General features: G+C 36.9%; 1 protein-coding gene across 1 annotated transcript in view; it reads right to left on the reverse strand.

Annotated features, from left to right (window-relative positions):
- The window catches only part of LOC134795325 (protein embryonic gonad-like), a 65879-nt gene extending 44820 nt beyond the window's left edge, over positions 1–21059 (reverse strand). Inside the window, exon 1 of the mRNA XM_063767145.1 lies at positions 20973–21059. Coding sequence (XP_063623215.1) covers positions 20973–21050 — 78 coding nt within the window. The 5' untranslated portion in view covers positions 21051–21059. The remainder of the gene's footprint in view (positions 1–20972) is intronic.
- Positions 21060–21506: the final 447 nt, after the last annotated feature.

Consider the following 21506-nt stretch of genomic DNA (forward strand, 5'->3'; position numbering starts at 1 on the left):
TGTAGTATAAAAGCGAATAAACATAATAATCACTAAATCAATTTAGAAACAAAACTTAACGACTAAATTAAAACAAAAAAATGTCCGCATTGGCACGGTAATTACTTACCTACTGGTACTACACTCTATAAAAAACTATTGCACTCGATGAAATGATTTAAATCTTACCCAAACGTGATATTTCTTTCACAATTCCGTCTAAAATAACTACCATAACCTACCTGTTTTTAAAGTTTGCTTCGAATTATTTTTTAAGAACTTACTTATTAAGTTATATATACCTTATTACCTTTTTTTAACTAGATAATAAATATAGATACGAGTACAGAAAACCTAAGCATATGGCACGAAATAGGGACCCCAGTATTTCATCCAGCGTCTCGTGAACCAACATAATGATGTCTGGCCACACGCTGTCGCTCGATATAAATAAGCCGCGTTTGACAAGCTGCGGTTATACCCACTGATGTACTACCTACCGTATTTACTGCCTGGGAACCTTCTAGGCTTCATACTAATATGCGAGAAAATTTCAGAATTTCGATATTAGCACAAAACAGATTTTTCACGAACAGTGTCGCCACCGCCAGTTTGACACTGACATAAACGCTAGCGTGAACGTAACTTACTTTCTATGCATCTCGCTCGTACTGCCATATTAGTGCGAGCGAGATGTTTAGAAAGTTAAATTACGTAGACGTTAGCGTATATTATTGTCAGTGTTGACACTTTCAGTGACTCATACTCATACTCATACTGACGGTTGTCTATCAATCGTAAAACTTTAGCGAACATTTAAGTTTCTTAGAGCAAAGTGAAAACAAGTTTTAGGTGATGTGACCAAACTGAAAAAGAATGAGGATTTAATTAAGTTAAAAAAATTGCTCTACTGATTCCGTAAGTAAGTATAATCTATTCTTATTAAATAAAATTAATCAAAAATATCGGAGTAAGTCTTGATTTTGGTTCTGCGGAACCGAAATACAGTATATTTATTTATAATAAACCTGCTAAAGTTTGTTCGAACTAACTCTGCAGCAACTTTGCTAAGAATAGAGTGTAGTAACGCCACCATACATTTATATGAAAATAAGAGTACCCAATGACTTAACTTAAACGAAATCAAATATGAATCCTGCTTTTACCAAATAAACTACGGTTGTATGCAAAAAAATAAAAAAACGCAACACCTATAATTATCATTTACGTATATAAATTTACACAACGGCTAAACAGACGCGTGCGCATCCATTTCACGCCTGTCACCGGCACAATGTCGAGGCCCATTAGCACTCACGATTAATTCGCTCGTCAGGTTATTTCAAGTTAAAATCCTACTCATTAAACCTGTATTTTTACCACCAACCCTCATAAATGGAAATAAATGGAAATTATATATAAAAAAACCTGAATACTTTAGATTCTACTTAATCAGGGCAAAAGAACATACATTTTTAGCCTGATGCAGGCGAGATGATACATTACATTTTAAGTACATAAGTACAGGGAGTCCATTGACAAATTTCACATTTAAAAATTGTTTTAAAAAACTTACCTATTTTTACGAAAAGAAGATGAATGTGGATTGTGTATTATATATACGCACTCCTCCAATCTCTTTCGAGAAATGATAATTTAAAGCAAAACGTATGCCTTTGACTTGATTGTAAAACTAAAGGTCAAACAAAATTGCAAAAGTAATAAACACAACAATGTAGAATGTAGATGCTTAAATGCAGATATTTAAAATTCTATCAATCTACCTACTATTAGTTGCAACTGCAACAATAACCGAGTTTATTGAACCACTGCAAATCGGCTTGAAAAGGAGCACAACTTAAAATGTGACTACCAAATATTGCTCATTATGTAACACACAGACTTCACAAAATCCCTAACTAGCTTAGACATCATGTCATAATTTTGTCTAATCATATCTCGATCATCAATCAACTATATTTAAAAATCACCAAACCAAAATATCGTGCATTAAATCTGCTTACTATACAGTACTCCAAATTTCACACAAACCACAGCATTAATGAACTATCCAAAAATCAACAATGAGCCTAATCAGCCTTCGAATTTCGAAAATCACTACCGTTATCGACAATCACGTTCGATTCATAATAAAACTTTCAATAAAGACGTATCTTCCTTTTTAATATTTCGCACATACGTCACTAATCTCCTAAGCTACCCGTTAAGAACCTTGCGATGTTAAAGACGTATCTTTATTTACATCCTTTGCACATAAGTCTTTGTTATTTTGAATTGTTTTGGACGGACTATGATCGACATTGTGACGCGAGCCGTCTGCGACACAATGGAAAGGAAAGTGACCGTTAACGATTTGGATTTGGAATCGTTCCACTTGACCGTTGCGGTTGTCAAATTCGCTAGACTGATATTTAAGGTGTCATTGTGGGTGTCTGGTTGGATAAATTAACACTTATTTATTTATTCACCTACTGGATGAATTAATAACTTAGACGGAAAAAAATAAATGAATATCACTAGTAACAATAGTATTAACATTTTTTTTGTATTTCATTTGAATAATATAATATTGCCATACGTTTCTGTTGGGGGACACAAGTACGATCATACATACATCCATTTTGTTTCTGCACTGATGCATGATCTTGCGTAATTTAATGATAAAATATAATTATGACCGGCCCGCTTTAAATTAGACACCTTAAAAAGGACTTTCCTAGTATATTAAATATATTAAAAACGGGTCACCCACGTATTTTAAGTCGAAAAACATCGTTTTTAGGGTTCCGTACCCAAAGGGTAAAACGGGACCCTATTACTAAGACTTCGCTGTCCGTCCGTCCGTCCGTCCGTCCGTCCGTCCGTCTGTCACCAGGCTGTATCTCACGAACCGTGATAGCTAGACAGTTGAAATTTTCACAGATGATGTATTTCTGTTGCCGCTATAACAACAAATACTAAAAACAGAATAAAATAAAGATTTAAATGGGGCTCCCATACAACAAACGTGATTTTTGACCAAAGTTAAGCAACGTCGGGAGTGGTCAGTACTTGGATGGGTGACCGTTTCTTTTTTTGCTTCTTTTTCGTTTTTTTTTTTTTTGCATTATGGTACGGAACCCTTCGTGCGCGAGTCCGACTCGCACTTGCCCGGTTTTTTAATATATTTAATATGTCTGTGTCTCACGGAAGTTTTGTTATTAAGACTTTCCTAGTACGTTAGCATTCCTTATTTCTAACAAAAAAAGTTTTGCTGGCCTGCCATAACGTCCACCAATGAACAGGTGCCAGACGTTTGGATCTAGTAGTAAAGTCAGCAAACTAACTAGAGCAGTCGATCTCATTATCATAAACATTTGCCTCTTACTCTATCTATAGTATCGCGTTCCATTGATACAGTTGAATGAAATTGCGCTATCATTACACCAAATAAGTGAAGTTTATGTCTAATTATGCGCCTGGCTTTTTAGTAGCCGACTCCGGAATTAACAAGGTGTAAGTGTAATCAGGGCAAGCGCTCGTTAGAGCACGATTTTTAGGGTACCGCACCAAAATGGTTATATATTTACTCGTATTCAAATTTAATGTGCCAAAAATAAGTGTTTGCTAAAAATAACTGTGTGTTAAGAATAATTGTAAGTTTGCTAAAAATAACTTTGTTCTAAAAATAAGTGTAGAATAAGAACAGGTGGTAAGGTACTCATTTAATATTCGTCAAGTTTGGCAAAAATGTATGATCTACTAGTAGTTATTAAGTCTAAATAAGAAAAAAAACAACACAACAAATAAAATTATTTGTTTACTTATTGAATTTTTTTTTTACTGAATAATAATGCCACAATTATAGTGCTTATGGATAGGGCACTAATGATAAAAAAAAACAATCTTTAATGTTCTTGATAACCCTGAATTATATCCGCTTCTTGAAAAACACCATATCGTAGCGCAAAGGAAATACTATATTTTTAACAAAATTAACAACCCCAAAGATATTATTTAATAACAACTTCAACTCACGCTTCCAAATTTACAATGTCCCTTACTTAAAAACTTAACCTTAATGTCGGCTGATCGTCGGTTTAAAATTACGAGTTTAAATCTTTCCTTAACTCCTGCAACTTAATGATCTCATTTATAATGTTGCTATTATAAGATGTAAGGTAAGGTGGGGTAAGACTATCACCGGGGTAAGACTATCACTTGCAAGTACCTAACCCTCATACTTCGAGACCACGGGACAACTCTGCCCTGCTAAGCCAAAGAGCGTTATCTCAAAAGAAAACTCATTGCTAACTTATACTTTAGTTTATATTACTGAGAATCCATTCAAAATCATTTGTTTTTGAGATAGCGCTATTCGGCTTAGGAGGGCAGAACGCCGTCCTCGAAACGTCGGAGGTACATCTTAAAACATAAATACGCGATTAAGTCCCGTTGTGCAATTTAATAATCCTCATACTGTTAGTCAGGTCCCACCTTCCTTTAGTGAAAAAGAGATTTAAAGCCTAAATATTACAAATAAACTTACATCTTTATTGGCCTTGAATGTTCAATCTTGAAGTTACGTTGGGTGCATTGGAGTAATTTCAATAACGGGGTAATTTTTAAAATCGCAAAATATCATTTAAACTACGATTAGTATCACCTCATACTCTGGCAACCCTAACGCTACTGCTACGTATTCGAAGTATGCATGCATCTGTAGTTATTATGATATGATTTATTTATCTCACAATATACATTGTCACTTAAAATAACACATGGTAAATTTTTAGGAATTTATATTGTGATTGTTAGTTTTTTACATATAAAAATTAAGGAGTCTTGAAACAATGTACCTATCCCTGGATCGGTTACCGTGTAACAATTTAATTATGGCCAAAAATAATCACAATACAGTAGAAAAAATATCCCGCAATGATAATTGGTTGAATAACAAAGACATCGTTTTGCTTGAAATCATTCAGATTTCTATTATTAAAAATCAAAATATAAACACAAAGCTTTTCACACAAATGCCAATAAAGTATTCTAATAAGCATGTTACAAAGCCATGCTCACGACAATCACAAAACTAGTTATGTAAAAAGAAAGTTCAATAAACCAGCGGCACCACAAAACAAAATTCCTCTTTTCTTAATACAAATCTGTACATGACTCAGATGTCAGCGTTTTCCGTGTACATAGTCGCGGAGATAACGGCACATTTTATTTACGCTGCCCGCCCGAAAGGTGCCGCAGCGGTCGCATACAGAAAGTTCACTCGTAGTGAAGTAGAGCGAGTTATCCCTGTCGCGTCGAGAGATGATCACTATGACAGTACATTTTTATATGGAGTAGCTGTCACGTTAAATATTTGTAGATTTTTTTTTTTGAAGTTTAGCACATTATTATGTATTTATTGAAATGTTTTTATTTTGAATAGCTAAGAATATATTTCTTCGTAGTTTTTTTAAATTAATCCCAAGCAAAAGAGATTTGAAACAACTGTCTCGGTGGTATTTCCTATAACATTCACAATAACGGATAAATTGTACGGTTATCACAAAAATGAATTTAATAACTCTATATCGGATTTTATTAGAATAGATTGTAATTTGATACGATATTTTTCGACAAATATAATCCAATATTGCTACTAAAAAGCAGCTACTAATTCAAATACTATTAGAAAAATATAAAATAGCAGTAATTTTGACTGGATATTTTATTGTGGACAAACGTCAATTCTCGGGATTAGTTGTCAAGCGGACCCCAGGCTCTCATGAACCATGGCAAGATGCCGGGATAACGTGAGGGAAGAAGAAGAAACAACAATCGAATACTGCATAATTAAGTTAATTTAATCAAGATTCGCTTACAATTTAATAACTCAAAAATAACAATCATAAAATATTCTAAAATTTTTCGCTCAGTGTAATTACTGTAGTAAAACTAAGCTACGTTACGGCCGAAATGTTAATACATAATTCATACCACGTTGCCGTATTATACGTCATTATGATATCGTATGCGGCAACCATCTTTAATTTCAATTTCTTACCGGTATCTCAGCCATCGATTGTGAAATGAAGATTCCACGGTTAAATTTTGAGGTAAAAAAATGGATTGTTTGTAGGTGTCGATTATACATTTAAGATAAAATTATCTTATGATTTAAATTAAACCGTTTTCTTTAATATTTTGCACGTACCTACTTATGACCTAGTGACACATGGCAGTAAGGGCCACCCCACATCTGGCGTCTTTCGAGCGTCGGCGTCGGTCAGCGCTATGGAAAATGACGTCGCTGCGCAGTTGCGTCGACGTCGCGTCGACGTTGGGCCATAGAGTTGTAGACGCCGACGAGACGCCGACGCTCGAAAGACGCTAGATGTGGGGTGGCCCTAAGTCCAATCAAGCTCGGTACAAAAACTGTTCGACACTTCAGTGTATATGTCGTGGCCAGATCTTAGAATTCATTCGGTTGACCACATCATGAAAAAGTAAAACTGACATTACCATAATAATGAACTGATCAATTCTAAAATGGTCAAATTCAATTACCTAACCACGACATTACGAGTATATACCTTACTTTTACATGATTCCTATAATATGTTTAGTCTTGCACGATATAAAAATAGGTTTTGACGTTCATTATCTTCTCAATAGATTAAGTCATATTTTACACTATAAATTTTCCATTTTAAAAATTAAACCCTCTTCAAAAACAAACCAATCATATCTAATTTCGTGCCGCCAATAAATCGCTCCAACCGTACAAAAAAATAATCGTATCACATCGATTATTGAAAAGTGTGCAAATTACAGGCTGTTTGATAACATTCGGCCGTAATGGCCCCGATTACCGGCGGGTAATTTCACTTAAATTTCGGTATAATTTTAATGTTCCACATACGGCTACTCGTCTCTTTAATATCCCGGTAATAATATTAATTTTATATAGTAACGGCGTATCTGGACGGCTTTTGTTTTAGGTATTGCTGCAAATTACGTAACACGTTTTGGTTCTTGTAAATACCTTATGAGTACCTTGATGGTGCTGGGCTGTATGCATTCTGATTGTAATAAGTATAACCTAATAACGGGTAAGTAATATAAGACATAAGAACTTATACTATAATATTCATATTATATACGCTCATATTGTATAAGTTTGTTTTGTATATCGTTCAAGGTGTATAACGAACGTTAGATATAACATCAAAATATCTATTTTTGTTAAGTATAACGTTATTTAAGTATAATATCATTGTATATAACGATCATTATGTATAAGGTTCATAATATCTCAGATTTATAATATCTATTACTCAATACATCTAACACCAAAATGCATAATGCTCGTATAGAATAACCTAACCTAACCTACTTTTCTGGCAGCAGTTTATTTTGTGTAGGGGTCGCAGTTCTAACCTAACCTAACCTACTTTTCTGGCATCAGTTTGTTTTCTTTAAGGGTCCCAGTTCTAACCTAACCTAACCTACTTTTCTGGCAGCAGTTTGTTTTCTGCAGGGGTCGCAGTTCTAACCTAACCTAACCTACTTTTCTGGCAGCAGTTTGTTTTCTGCAGGGGTCGCAGTTCTAACCTAACCTAACCTACTTTTCTGGCAGCAGTTTGTTTTCTGTAGGGATCGCAGTTCTAACCTAACCTAACCTACTTTTTTAGCAGCAGTTTGTTTTCCGTAGGGGTCGCAGTTCTAACCTAACCTACTTTTCTAGCAGCAGTTTGTTTTTTGTAGGCGTCGCAGTTCTAACCTAACCTAACCTACTTTTCTGGCAGCAGTTTGTTTTCTGTAGGGGTCGCAGTTCTAACCTAACCTAACCTACTTTTCTGGCAGCAGTTTGTTTTCTGTAGAGGTCGCAGTTCTAACCTAACCTAACCTACTTTTCTGGCAACAGCTTGTTTTGTATAGGGGCAGCAGTTATAACCTATTTAGTATATCATACGCTATTATATTTTATAATCGTTATACTAAAAGATAGTATATACTATGATCGATATACGTTATGTATGTTATACAAACTGAATTTATAGTATTTGAGTGTTATATAAAAAATCATTATACAAAATGAGTATTATGTTAAATGACCGTTATTCCTAATAAAAATATTGATTTTGATGTTATAGCAAACGTTCATTATATCTTGTGAACGTTATTAATATGAAATTATATATTAAGTAGTTATATCTCGTGGGACGCACCCCCTAATAACAGGTTATGAATTTGATCTGGATTTGTTAAGGATATGATCTGTCAGTGTCTAAAGTGGCGTTTCTGGTGGAAGAAATGACACTTTTGACATTCACAGATCATATCCATAACAAATCTAGATCAAATTCATAACCTGTTAAAAGTTTGAAAATAATAGTCATTGTTTAGGCTAATTTTATCTTTGTGCCCAGGTACGTGTAAACTTCGTTTCGATAGAACGTCAACCTTTATTAAAAACACACACAGTAGCATTTCATTAGTCTCGTAAAATTTTTGAATAAATGATATTCAACACATTAAAAAATACAACTAGATAAAATTTTCCTTAGCTAGAATTTTATACGGTGGGCAGCACGAGAATGAAGCTTTTTCTTACTTAGCACTTTACTTTTATTTACTCTGATTGTGTGTGCATGTAGAATATACTTAAGCGAAAGTTTAAAATAAATATTATGGCGTCTTTATTCAGGATGATTCTTAATAAAATAATTTAAAGTATCATGTCTTTATCACGTAATAAACACGACCATTATTAAGAAATATAACTTCGTCGCACATTTTTTTAAAGATTATGACTTAGTAACAAAAAACCGTTAAAAGTTACACTTGATAGCTGTGTTTTAATAAACATTATTGCGACATCAAATAACCTTTAATGGTTTGTGATTGGAAATAACAGTAACAAGCCGACTTGTCGTGAATCATGAACTCGCTAATCTGATTTTAAACTGTCTTCTCAGGCTCGACCAGTAATAACATCTTGAATGAAAAGGACGGATCTTGCGAAGCAACTGACGACAGATACGTCCTTTTTAAATGATCGGTTACTGTTTGGTACTATCAGAATTATTATTCTCTTTATTCATTTCTCATCTTAAGTTAGGTTATTTTATAATATGAATATAAAAGTAAAATATAAAAACACTTACAAAACCATAAAAATTAATATAAACACATTATAAAAAACCTAACCTAGGGTGCCGCCAGCAGCGGGGCAAGGCCCAAGCTACCGGTGGTCAGGGCTGCAGAGAGAGGAACCGGCGGACTATCCGCGCCGTGTCCAAGATCACCGCCTTCTGCATCTGACCCTTGATCCAACCACCTAGCGAGAGTCTCTCAAGGTGTTGGTCGAGACTCTTCGCTATTAGACCGTTTACTGAAACGACTATCGGGACAATGATCGTCGAATCAACATCCCACATGGCGGTTATCTCGTGAGCCAAGTCTAGGTACTTACTGGACTTGTCCTTCTCGGCCTTCACGAGATTCTCATCATGGGGGATGGTGATGTCAACGAGCACGGCCCGACGTTGCGATCGATCTATTATCACAATATCAGGCTTATTGGCTACAATAGTCCTGTCAGTGATGATAGATCGATCCCAATAGAGCGTGGCACGACCATTCTCGAGAACAGGCGCAGGTAAGTACTTGTAGTACGGTACTTCGCGGTCCACAAGGTCATATAGAAGAGCAAGTTGCTGGTGAATAATCCTGGCTACGAGATTATGTCTGTGCAAGTACTCGCCGTTAGCAAGATGAGAGCAACCGGAAATGATATGCCTGAGTGACTCTCCGGGACGGCGGCATGCCCGACAGATGTCGACCGTACCGTCCTTCAGGATATATTTCCGATAGTTGTTCGTCATCATCACTTCGTCCGCAATTGCACAGGCAAAACCCTCGGTTTCTCCGAAGAGGTCCCCGAATCGTAACCAGTTCACCGACGCGAGCAGGTCCACATCGGGTCCCGTGAGGGCCTTGTAGAACCGCCCGTGTAGCACCTTACTCTCCCATGCCGCCTTGCGATCCGCAGTACTTAGTACCACAGGTTTGCGCCAGTTCTCGTTTGCCAAGGAAAGCGGCGTGAGGTTCCTATCTACTGCCACCACATCACGATGCATCCCACACTCGTTGTTAAGGAAATAGTTCCTGAGATTGTACACCTCGTGGTTGTGGAGATCCTTGGCGTTTAGGAAGCCTCGGCCTCCACACTTCCGTGGGATGTACAATCTCATAACTGACGAGCGTGGGTGTAGCATGCGATGTGCGGTGAGCAGTGATCGGACCCTCCGATCCAGGGCGTCCAGCTCGGTCTGAGTCCACCTTAGTATGCCAAAGGAGTATGTGAGTAGGGGCATTACCCAGGCGTTGAAGGCGCGCACTTTGTTGCCTCCTGACAAAAGACTGTTAAGGACTTTTGTGAGCCGACTGAAAAAGCGCTCCTTCACCGACCGTCTAATACCCTCGTCCTCAATACCCAACGACTGTGACATACCAAGGTATTTATAGGTTTCTGATTCAGAGATAGATCTGAAAGACATTGTCTCAGAAAGTTGTAAATTTGTTGAATTTACAACCCTCCCCCGCTGTACATGCATAACCGCACATTTATCGACACCAAACTCCATGTGGATGGCACTACTGAAGACTTCGGTGGTTTTCAGTAGCTCCAACAAGTCTTGGCTATTTGGTGCAAATAATTTGAGGTCATCCATGTACAGAAGGTGAGAAATGACTTCACCCTCTCTCCGAAGCCGGCAACCTAGTCCCAAATCCTTCAGCAGGGTGCTGAGGGGATTCAAAGCTAGGCAGAACCACAGGGGACTCAGACTGTCGCCCTGAAAGATTCCTCGCTCAATCCTTATAAAATCCTGCGGGCCAGAGCGGTCACCCCCGCCTCCTGGTTGACGAAGGACTGTGGTCCACTGTCTCATACACGCGCTTAGGAAGGCTCTCAAAGCTGCATCAACTTTATACAACTCTAAGACCCTCCCCAACCATGAATGAGGCACCGAATCATAGGCCTTCTTGTAGTCAATCCAAGCGGCTGAGAGGGAACGCTTGTTCCGCCGGATTTGTTGGCAAATGGTCATGTCTATGAGGAGGAGCTCTTTAGTACCACGGGACCCAACCCTACATCCATTTTGAGTGGAAGCCAGAATATTGTTTGCGACAATGTGCGCGTTGATTTTTGCTCTCAAAATGGATGTAAGGAGCTTGTAGAGTGTAGGCAAGCATGTGATGGGTCTGTAGTTCTTCGCTTCCGTGGTACTACCGGACTTATAGAGCAGGAAGGTGACACCAGTTGTTAAGGAAGGTGGGAGAGAACCAAGCTCGAGGGCTTGTTGAAATTGTACTGCCAAGCGCGAGTGAGAGCATCGGAACCACTTTAGCCAGAAGTTGTGCAATCCATCCGGCCCAGGACTTTTCCAGTTCTGGGCCGTGCGGATGGCACAACTGACGTCATCGGGGCTGATGGTGACTGCCCCCATAAGTTCGATGGACTCGCACTCACGCTCGACAACACTCATCCAACCCCCCTCGGTGTGTCCGACAGGCACCGACCAGATGCTACGCCAGAAGTCGGTCATGGCAGTAGCATCCGGCGGCTGCGTGTCGGGCGCACGAAGGTTGGCTTCCTCCCACTTTCGGTACACCTTCCTTTGGTCACTTTGAAAAAGGCGATTCTGCTGAAATCGATCCACACGCTCTCTGTAGCGGCGAATACGGTTTGCCCATGCATAGACTTTCTGCTTTAGAAAGTCGATGCGCTCTGTGACATTGGCCATGTAGTCGCGGGGCCTGATATCCGTCCCCGCGAACGCCTGGTTCACAAAGCGCATTACTCGGGGGCGATTGTTGCCCCCCCTGAAGCAGATTAGTTTTGCGATGAGAGTCCTAAACGAGCCGATACGTCGCTCGATCCGCGCTTGCCATGCAGGGACACCTCCGACGGTCCTAGGTGCACGTTCAGTGTCCGGGAACTTGACGCGAGCAACACGGCACGCCGCGATGGCTCCGCAGTACATGATCGAGTGCGTATCATCTAAATCTTTACTAGTCCGCAAATGTGGTTCTAGTAAAGCGTTTAGGGCTCCCATTAGCGCTAGATTGCGTCTATTCATAGGCAGACGTGGTAATCGGGGCCTAGAGTTGGTTGTGACGCGATACTGCGTAATCGCCTCTTCCAAAGTCCTCCTCAGTTGCTCATTAGCAGTTGTATTCACATTCTGACTCGCGAATTCCCCCTCGTCGGTATAGAAATCAACCCGCGGCGCCCCCGGTGCCAGGTCGGGTGCGGGCACCGGATCCGGCGACGTGGCGGGCAGATCTCGCACCGAGGTGGAGTCCGCGCGAGCAGAGAGAGCCTCCTGGCGAAGCCGATCAAGTGTCGCGTCATCCAAGCGTTTTAGCCGCTGAATGACGCGCACCTGATCCGATAATCGCTGCTCCGATACGTTGATGGTAGGTTCAAGAGCCTGAAACAGAGGCAGTATTCTCGAACGATAGGCGGATAGCTGTGTTCCCCCCTCTGTAGCCCCATAATAGGCGCGCATGACATTCTCGTTCATGTTTCGAGTCCATCTCATGCGTCGCACTATCAGAATTATTATTAGGTGATGTAATATATCAACCTAAAGTACGGGATTGTAACTTTAGCGCAGACACGGTGTATATCCTTAGGTACTAATACTATAAACTGAAAAAAAAAAATAAAAAAAAAAAATATATTATATTATAAAAAATAATAATAAAGTATAATTTAATTTGTTGTAATACTTCTAATAATACTATAAATTCCAAAGTAGCTCTGTTTGTCTGTCTGTCTAACTGCTCGCGACTTCGTCTACATGAAATAATGACGATAATTGACAGATATACAGATATAGGTAAAATAACTACATTTTACAAGTCATTCAATTACAAGTACTACTTTATGTCCTTTCTCAGGCCTCAAACTATATACATAACAAATTTGATCTAAATCGGTTCAGCGGTTTTAGCGTGAAGAGATAACAGATAGACAGAGTCACTTTAACATTTATAATATCATCAGTAGGGATAAAAAATCAATAAATCAAATAGATGAAAATTAGTGAAGAAAATACAGAAGTTTAAAAAAAGAATGACTGTCATTAACACATTAAATCGATATTTAAATACAAATTAACTATTGTAGATCCGACATATTTTTTACAATATTTTTTTGCGATAAGCTAGTAGAGATCTCAATTAGCAAATTTAATTATTTGCATTAAAAATATCTTATACTTAATTGATTTGTTATGTTAATTTTTTAATGGAGTATTTCATCAAAAGTCAATGGCGACCTACAATGATTATTTTAGGACAGAATATAGATATTTTGCAACTGTCGTAATAAATGATAGATGAAGGAGCCTTAAGGATGAATTAAGGCTAATTCGAGTTATAGTTACCTATTTGATCTGTTTCCGAATCTGTCAGTGCCAAAAATGACGTTTTTGGTTGAAGAAATGTAGACTGACAGATCAGTATGATATTGGAATCAGATCGAATGACTAAAACTCGAATTGGCCTGCTATAGGCTTGATGACCAGAGGGCTGGCAACTATATGTATATCTTGTCATTGCCAACCAGCGGGGTAATGCGGCCAGCCGTCTGGGCACCCTATCTAGCGACTGAGAATGATTGTATATAAAATAAACGTGTTTATTATGTTTTAACTTGTATTTCGTTTTCTTAGTAAATATATACTAATTAAAGTCCTTTCGTAATGACAAACGGTTATAATAGGTATTTTCAGAAGAGAAACAATTACGAGTAAATATTTTAACTTCTCTCTTTTTCGACCTAGCGTTTTCCCGGCCTAGCGCCAGGGTCCGCTTTCCTACTCAATCTTCTCCACTTAGCCCGGTCTTCGGCATCCTCAGGTGTGATATTGTTTCCGTCCATTGGAAAACATTTTAATTTGGCATAGACCTAAAACCTAAAAATAGTAGAACCGCACCTACATAATAAACACTTTAACCCTTAAACAGGCCCGACGCATTTTTTACTTTTGATTACTGATTCGGGTAGGTAATAGGTTAAAAAGAAAAGTAATTTCTTGATTTTATTTTATTACCCTTAATTCAATAAAAAAAACCCGGTGGTTTTTATATGCCCACTGCTCGTGAGCAATGGTGCTACGTGGTCCTTATATGGCCACTGCCTTGTTAGCCATACAGAGTAGTTTTAAGGACAAGTCATGTGCACATCACATTTACACTTGCGTCACAAAATGCACTAACTGCCAACACTTTCTTGGCTCGCATGGATGTCGTGGCTCGTAAGATTGACCGCTGAATAAATATTTAATTTAAAAACCAAAGGAAAATATATTACTTTTGTACTATGAGGGTTCATTCATAGTAATGAATCTTACCCTTAAATGTCATCTAAACTCCTTGCAGGGCAGAGGCCACTTATAAACCACTCGAACATGCCCCAGACGGGCAGAGGTTTCATACGAACCACAAACTTTTAGATCGAATATTTTATCAGAAAACGATAACTAAGTTAAGTTATGACTTACTACACATACATTATCTAATAATCTACCATAAAAATACAAAACAAAATACTTACAGTAGTTTTTTGGGCGTAGCGAACTTATACAGCGGGAGAAACGTACAAAAACTGCAATTTTTTGTCGATTTGAAATCGACAACTAAATTTTCAAAGAAATTTGTTTTGACACCTGTCATTTTTTTACGTTCCGATATCACCCACTTAATAGACTTTACGGCAATGACATTTTGCGGTCGTTGTATTTACTCAGCTCGCCAAAAAAAAATCATTTGCTATGTGGTACTTATAGATACACAACCTGTTTAAGGGTTAATCACTAATAATAATAAATAACTCAACTCGGCAATCTAATAAAAAATTAATTCTAACGAGATCATAAACATTATCAAACTGTATTTCCGCCTAAACTAGAAAGAGTTCGGTCTCATTAAATTTTATCTCGAAATCAACAATAATGCGAAAAAACTACTTAATATTAAATCGCCGACATAAAGAAATCAATTCACATTCATAATAAATTTAATCAGAACGTTAGTTAAATGTTCGTTATGCATGTGGATTAGGGTTCCTTAGATAATAACTCATAAATGTACGAGTACGTATCGATTTGAGAGCAAAAAAATCTCAGTATTAGTACATAATTAAAAGTAATTGTTAGTAATAGTTTTTGAATTAAACCTGTTTATATTTTCACAAATGATTTTTACATTTTTACACAAAAAATTTTTTTTAGCTATTTACATTTTTCACACAAATAAATGCAAAATGTTTTTTAAAGACAAAAGACACGAACTCCAATTTTTGAATCACGAGTATACTATGCAATTGTATATTTCTAAACATTTCTAAAAACATTAAGGCCCAGTTGCACTATCCACACTTGACAGACTGATCAACGTCACTCGGCAGATAACTATGAAACTTCCCATACCATAAAGTTTCGCAAATGCTTTAACACAGACAGACAGACAGACAGACAGTGACAGACAGTGTGGTGCAACCGACTCTACTAAGCCTAAACATACATAAACGCAAAAAAAAATCTTTTGATTTTTAAATAAAGGCCTGCGGAACCACCACGTCACCCGTCCCATCCTCAAATAGGCTAGAAATATGACACCACCACGCATTAAGGGCACTCCCCAAACATAAATCCGGCGCCCACGCACGCCGTGTTTGTTTTAAACATTTGAATAAATACCTAATTATGTTAAACCTCCAATCAGTGGAATTCTTACTCGGTTAGACCTAATGATGGGATAAAATGTGTCGAATAAATTGTTCGTCACGCACGTAAATAATGGACACATAATTAAAATATTGATAAGTAAAACCGGACTTTAATTGACATATTTTTAATTAAAACGATAGTTTTATCGCTAAGTAAACGTTTACCGGATATTTTTACTTAATTTGGAGCGTTCAGTCAACTCTATTACTCAAGGTATTGGCTACTGTGTAGCCGGTTCGGAATTATACCGTTACTAAAATATTTTCGCGTTTCCAAGATACCTACGTATTACATATATCACAGGTCTATGTTGTTGTTGTTGTTAAACCAATTGTAGTTATATCGATTTTTTCATAAAGGCGAAAGAGTTCAAAGCTTAAAAAAGTAGAATGAGGGTTAAAAAAAATACATTTGTACAAATAATTGCATTTGTTACTTATCGCCGCTATACTTACTCAACCTCGTATCTGCAACACTCATTTGATGACAACAAACACCCGTATTCCGAATGAAATAAAAGCGACATTTCCATGCCTACGTCGCCCACCTATTAAGATCGCATCGTAATTATTACGCAAACTTATCTTTAACTTAAAACTGTGACAATTAATTAGATTTTGATATATTGCTAGTTCATTAATGACGGACGATTTATAGCATATTTCCACTTTAGAAACTATTGGGCGTAAAAGTAAATTTTCAAAGACCACATTCGACCTTATTGTATTGAGTTATAACTTATGAGTTCTAAATTAGAAAACATATTTTTCTATCATTAAAAGCTTAAGTCTTTTGTCATTCAGATCGATTGGCCAATTTTAAAAAACATATTTTAAGAGTCCTCAGAAAGCTCGGTTCTCCGTGCAAACGTAGTTACACTCTTATTTTAAAACAACTAGCTAGATTGCTCTGAAACTTGGTACTTACAATAGGATAAGGTATATCTAGACCTCTAGTCCTATAATTAGTTTATGTAGCTTCAGCTATCATACCTAGTTAAAAAAATACAGCGAATGTAAGTTTTTCATACAAAACTTGATTTTGCTCTATTTCGTTTGTTTTATAAACTGGAGCTATAATAAAAATTAGAAACTAATTACAGGAATAGATATACCCCATGTCATTGTATACCTATGCAAAGTTTCATTACAATCCAACTCGTAGTTTTAAAACGAGAACGAAACTCCTTTTGTATGGGAAGGTGAAATTCGGCCGAGCTTGCTGGGGACTCTTATGAAAAGTTATTTTTTATTAACAATGACATATTATAATAGGCTGCCTTGGGTGGTCCTTAATTGGGAATGATTCAGATCCGGTATGGCCAAGGCGCGTTTTTTGGTCACATAATTGTAGTTTTCACGCCGTCAATAAATTATGTATTTTAAAGTGTAGTAAATGCATTAACGGAGTTGAGAATACAAATAGGAAAGATATTTTATAAATGTTTAAATTTTTATGTTTGAACTAATATTCAAATTATCACAAACGATATATGAAATTCTTTATGGCTTATTTATGCTCTAAAGGCTGCCCCACCATGCATAATAACTGTAAAGTAAATGACATTAATGTTAAAGTGTCACCACCTTCGAGCAACACTGGCTTCCGACACATCGAAAGCCAGTGTTGCTCGAAGCTCGGAGGGGCCCAAGCGATATCTCACCGTACAAATCTTTCTGCCATTTTTCGCGGGGGGAAAGGTGCACACAGTCGCACTTCTCACACACTTACATACAAAATCCAATCTGTAATGACGACACAAATACATAGAAAATGACACACGTCAAAGACAAATCTTGCAAACCTCGATCTCTTTTTGTGTACGGACGAGTGACAAGTGTCACAACACGCACACTAACACATTTTCGTTGAAGTATGTTATTGTATTCTGAGAGATGAGAAGTCGGATTTGTCGCTCGACCGATCCGCAATTTGTACTGAGCGAGCAAAATCGATAAATCCAACAATTACATGAGACTAAAATATAATAATTGTGTTTGAATGTAATTAAACGTATGATATGTAAAAAAAAATATTACACGTGAAATGTAACACTTTCTTTTTGTAAATTTGATGTCCCCGACCTCTTTTTATAACAAAAAACCGAGCAAACAGGCATTTTTATGCAGCAGTGTTCACGCGCGCGTCTGGACTTGGTCTAGTGAAAAATCCAAGTGCAACTAGTTTTATTACCCGCGCTAGATTAGATTGACGCGCTAATCTTGTACCTCGGCAGAGGGGAAATAGTGCGAATGCCGCCTCCCTTCCGTGTTGCTCGAAGGTCACCACTGTTCTGTCACCGTGTCATCTTTAAAATTAAGCCGTTGTCAAAAGAACTGGTAGCAGGGTGTCATCTATTGAGCATTAATAAGTCGAGTAATAGAATGAATTTAATATAGTTTACTTCAACACATTTATATTTTAAAGTCGTGCCTATTCTGTAAACTCACAAACTCCAAATTTTCAAAATTAATTGCTAAGAAGAATGAAAAAAAAAGGAAATGAGTGCAGCAATTTGCCAGATCTCCGAATTACGCCATTTTGGTTCCACAAGTCAGAACTGCAATCCGTTCGACAAAACAACTGACGAGGAAGATTCAACCCTTTTAATTTCTTAATTTGTACCTTACATACTATAATATAAAGTTTATTTCAGTTTACAAGGATATACTGTAGAGAAAATTGAATCAGCGACATTATCAAGGACAAAAAGTTGGCAAATTGATTTGGAGTAGCAAATTGCCTTCGGCTTTATTACGTGAAGCGAAGGGAATTTTCAAAAGTAAAAAATGTTAACCATGACAGGGTTTCTGACATGTTCAGGTTATTAGTGTTGTTAAGTGTTTTTACCGCTTTATAGTAAGTTGGCAAGAGATAAAAAAAAATATCCAGCAGAAAATAGAAAAGTTTCTAACTTTTCTATTTTCTGTTGCATTTTTTTTATATACTTACTTAACTATGCGTAATTGAAATACTAAATGTAGGTATCTTTTACAGCATAAAGTAAAAATAAATTATCACAAAGTAACATACATACATAATAATTATTATTACTAACGATCATACCAATTTTTACATTTATCTATCTAATTTTGACTGTAATGTAATTTCCTCCCGCGGACGGCGGCTGTGGAATGAGCTCCCTTCCGAGGTTTTCCCGAGGCTCTACAGTATGGGGTTCTTCAAAAAAGGACTGTACAGGTTTTTAAAAGGTCGGCAACGCGCATGTAACACCTCTGGAGTTGCAGGCGTCCATAGGCTACGGTGACTGCTTACCATCAGGCGGGCCGTATGCTTGTTTGCCACCGATGTGGTATAAAAAAAAACAAATGTGTACGATTGTGGCGCTCGCTCTTCGTCTATAGGAAGTATTAGTTATTTGACAATTGACAGAAATACATCATCATCATCATCCTCGCGTTGTCCCGGCATTTTGCCACGGCTCATGGGAGCCTGGCGTCCGCTTGGCAACTACTCCCAAGAATTGGCGTAGGCGAATTTACGAAAGCGACTGCCATCTGACCTTCTAATCCAGAGGGTAAACTAGGCCTTATTGGGATTAGTCCGGTTTCCTCACGATGTTTTCCTTCACCGAAAAGCGACTGGTAAATATCAAATGATATTTCGTACATAAATACCGAAAATCTCATTGGTACGAGCCGGGGTTCGAACTCGCGACCTCCAGATTGAAAGTCGCACGCTCTTACCGCTAGGCCACCAGCGCTTCCTGACAGAAAGTACATATAAACGGTATTTCCTATGTATGTTTATAACCATTGGCGTAGATTAGAAGCCAAGATATTCTTCATGTCTGGTAATAAACTACCTTCGAACTTTTTCTATCTTATCAACAGCAATAGGTATTTTCAACTTTGAATTTCTCATCATGTGTTTTGATCTCCATCTTATAGTGTTTAACAAACGCGCTACTAGCCTTAATAGCTATTAACCATCTTTATCTGTTATATTGATTTATGTTTTTGTAAGAAGGGAATAAAACATAAATTAACTAATTGAGGCTTGTAAAGTTTTATGAATAGGGCGTAAAGATTTACCCACTCGTTACAGAACCTTTGTGTTTCCCGCTTTATATTATCACACAGCTATATATCTTACACTTTGTCACTTCGCACATAGCACTAATTAAGGAAAACAATTCGGGGATGAATTATTATTATTTTATATTAATTTTGTACGAGTTCTGTGTTTAACATGGGTAGTTAAATGTTAATTTCAACTCATAAAATGAAATTAGTCTTTGAAATTGTGATCCTCACGAATTATAGTACCGTTTTATAACGAAGAAGATGACATATTTTAGTGAATAATATTAGCTACAAGCCGTATAATCAATACGCGATACTGCAGATATGCGACTTTCTACCTTAAGATAAACTAACCGAGACGTTTGTAAATAACAACACAAGAAAATTTCCGTAAAGTCATAAATGAGTTACAGAACATTAAAGTCACAAACACTTTGAATCTCAGAATAATATTCAATCGCTATGAAATATATAATAAGTGACACGTAATGATTCCGTTCAATTGTGCAAGCCCCATTAATCATTCGATGCAATTTAAGTTAAAGTAATGATTTAAAATTAATTTAATCTTTGCCAGGGCTACTAGCTTTTGAGATCATTAGGCCATTAGAATATTAAAGTCATTATGTAATTATTGGATGTTGTTTAAACTGTTTAAGTGTTTACATTTATCATGTTTCGTGTATTTTGTTCATAAACTCGTGTTTCATTCATATTTTTTTTCATCATTCATTATTTTTTTTCATTAATAATTAAAATTGTTTAATTTTGTTGCAGCAAATATTTTTGAATGAAAACTAAAAGTACTTAATGTAAACGATTAAAACAAATTTTTTTTTAATTATTCGTGATAAAGTTTGAATATGGCGGCTCTTTAAGTCTTTACCTAAAAGATCATTATTCTGTGAAAAAGTTAAAAACCCGCCTTCGTCAGTATTTTTTCATTTATCTTTTTAAGCAGTTAACGGATTTCTCGACGCCACATACTTATTAAATAATTAGACCAGAACACAAAATATAAATATTGATTCTATTTCTCCGACAAACGGGGTGGGAACCCCGTTGTTAGCCAACTTTCGCCGCATCCGTACCATGTCGTATGACCTTAAAGTGTGTCGCACAATAAATAAATATTTACCTTGCAGCCCTCGCAGGTGAAAGCGCCGAAGTGGAAGCCGGCGGCTGGCTCCCCGCAAACTTTGCATTGTTGGTTCATCTGCAAAAAAATGATTTATATTTCATAAGCATGTACTTCATATTATGTACAAAACAGTAGCTAATGAACCGATGATTGATATATTTTATTTTCTACACATTCAAAATACATATTTACCTATGACGTCCTAATACTTACGTCTACGGAAAATGCTCGCGATTCATTTTGTTAAATTTAAAATTCATTATGATTGGTATCAATCATTTAATCCTACATCTATAGGGTTCAGGGTTATAAGTAAGAATTTAAAAATGAAAAGAGTCGTGATGTCAAACGATTTAGGTTTGGATCCTATTAACACGCACTTTCATACTTCTTCTAATTTGTCAGGAATTTCATGAATGTTAGCAAAATACAATTTGATATATGAAATATGTACAATGAAATACTTGAAAGCGTCGTAGAATTTAGTAGCTTAAATTACTGCACTAGTTGTAATTATTGGAAACAACGAGT

The sequence above is a fragment of the Cydia splendana genome, chromosome 12, assembly GCF_910591565.1.
Source record: "Cydia splendana chromosome 12, ilCydSple1.2, whole genome shotgun sequence".
In the NCBI taxonomy this organism is placed as follows: Eukaryota; Metazoa; Arthropoda; class Insecta; order Lepidoptera; family Tortricidae; genus Cydia; species Cydia splendana.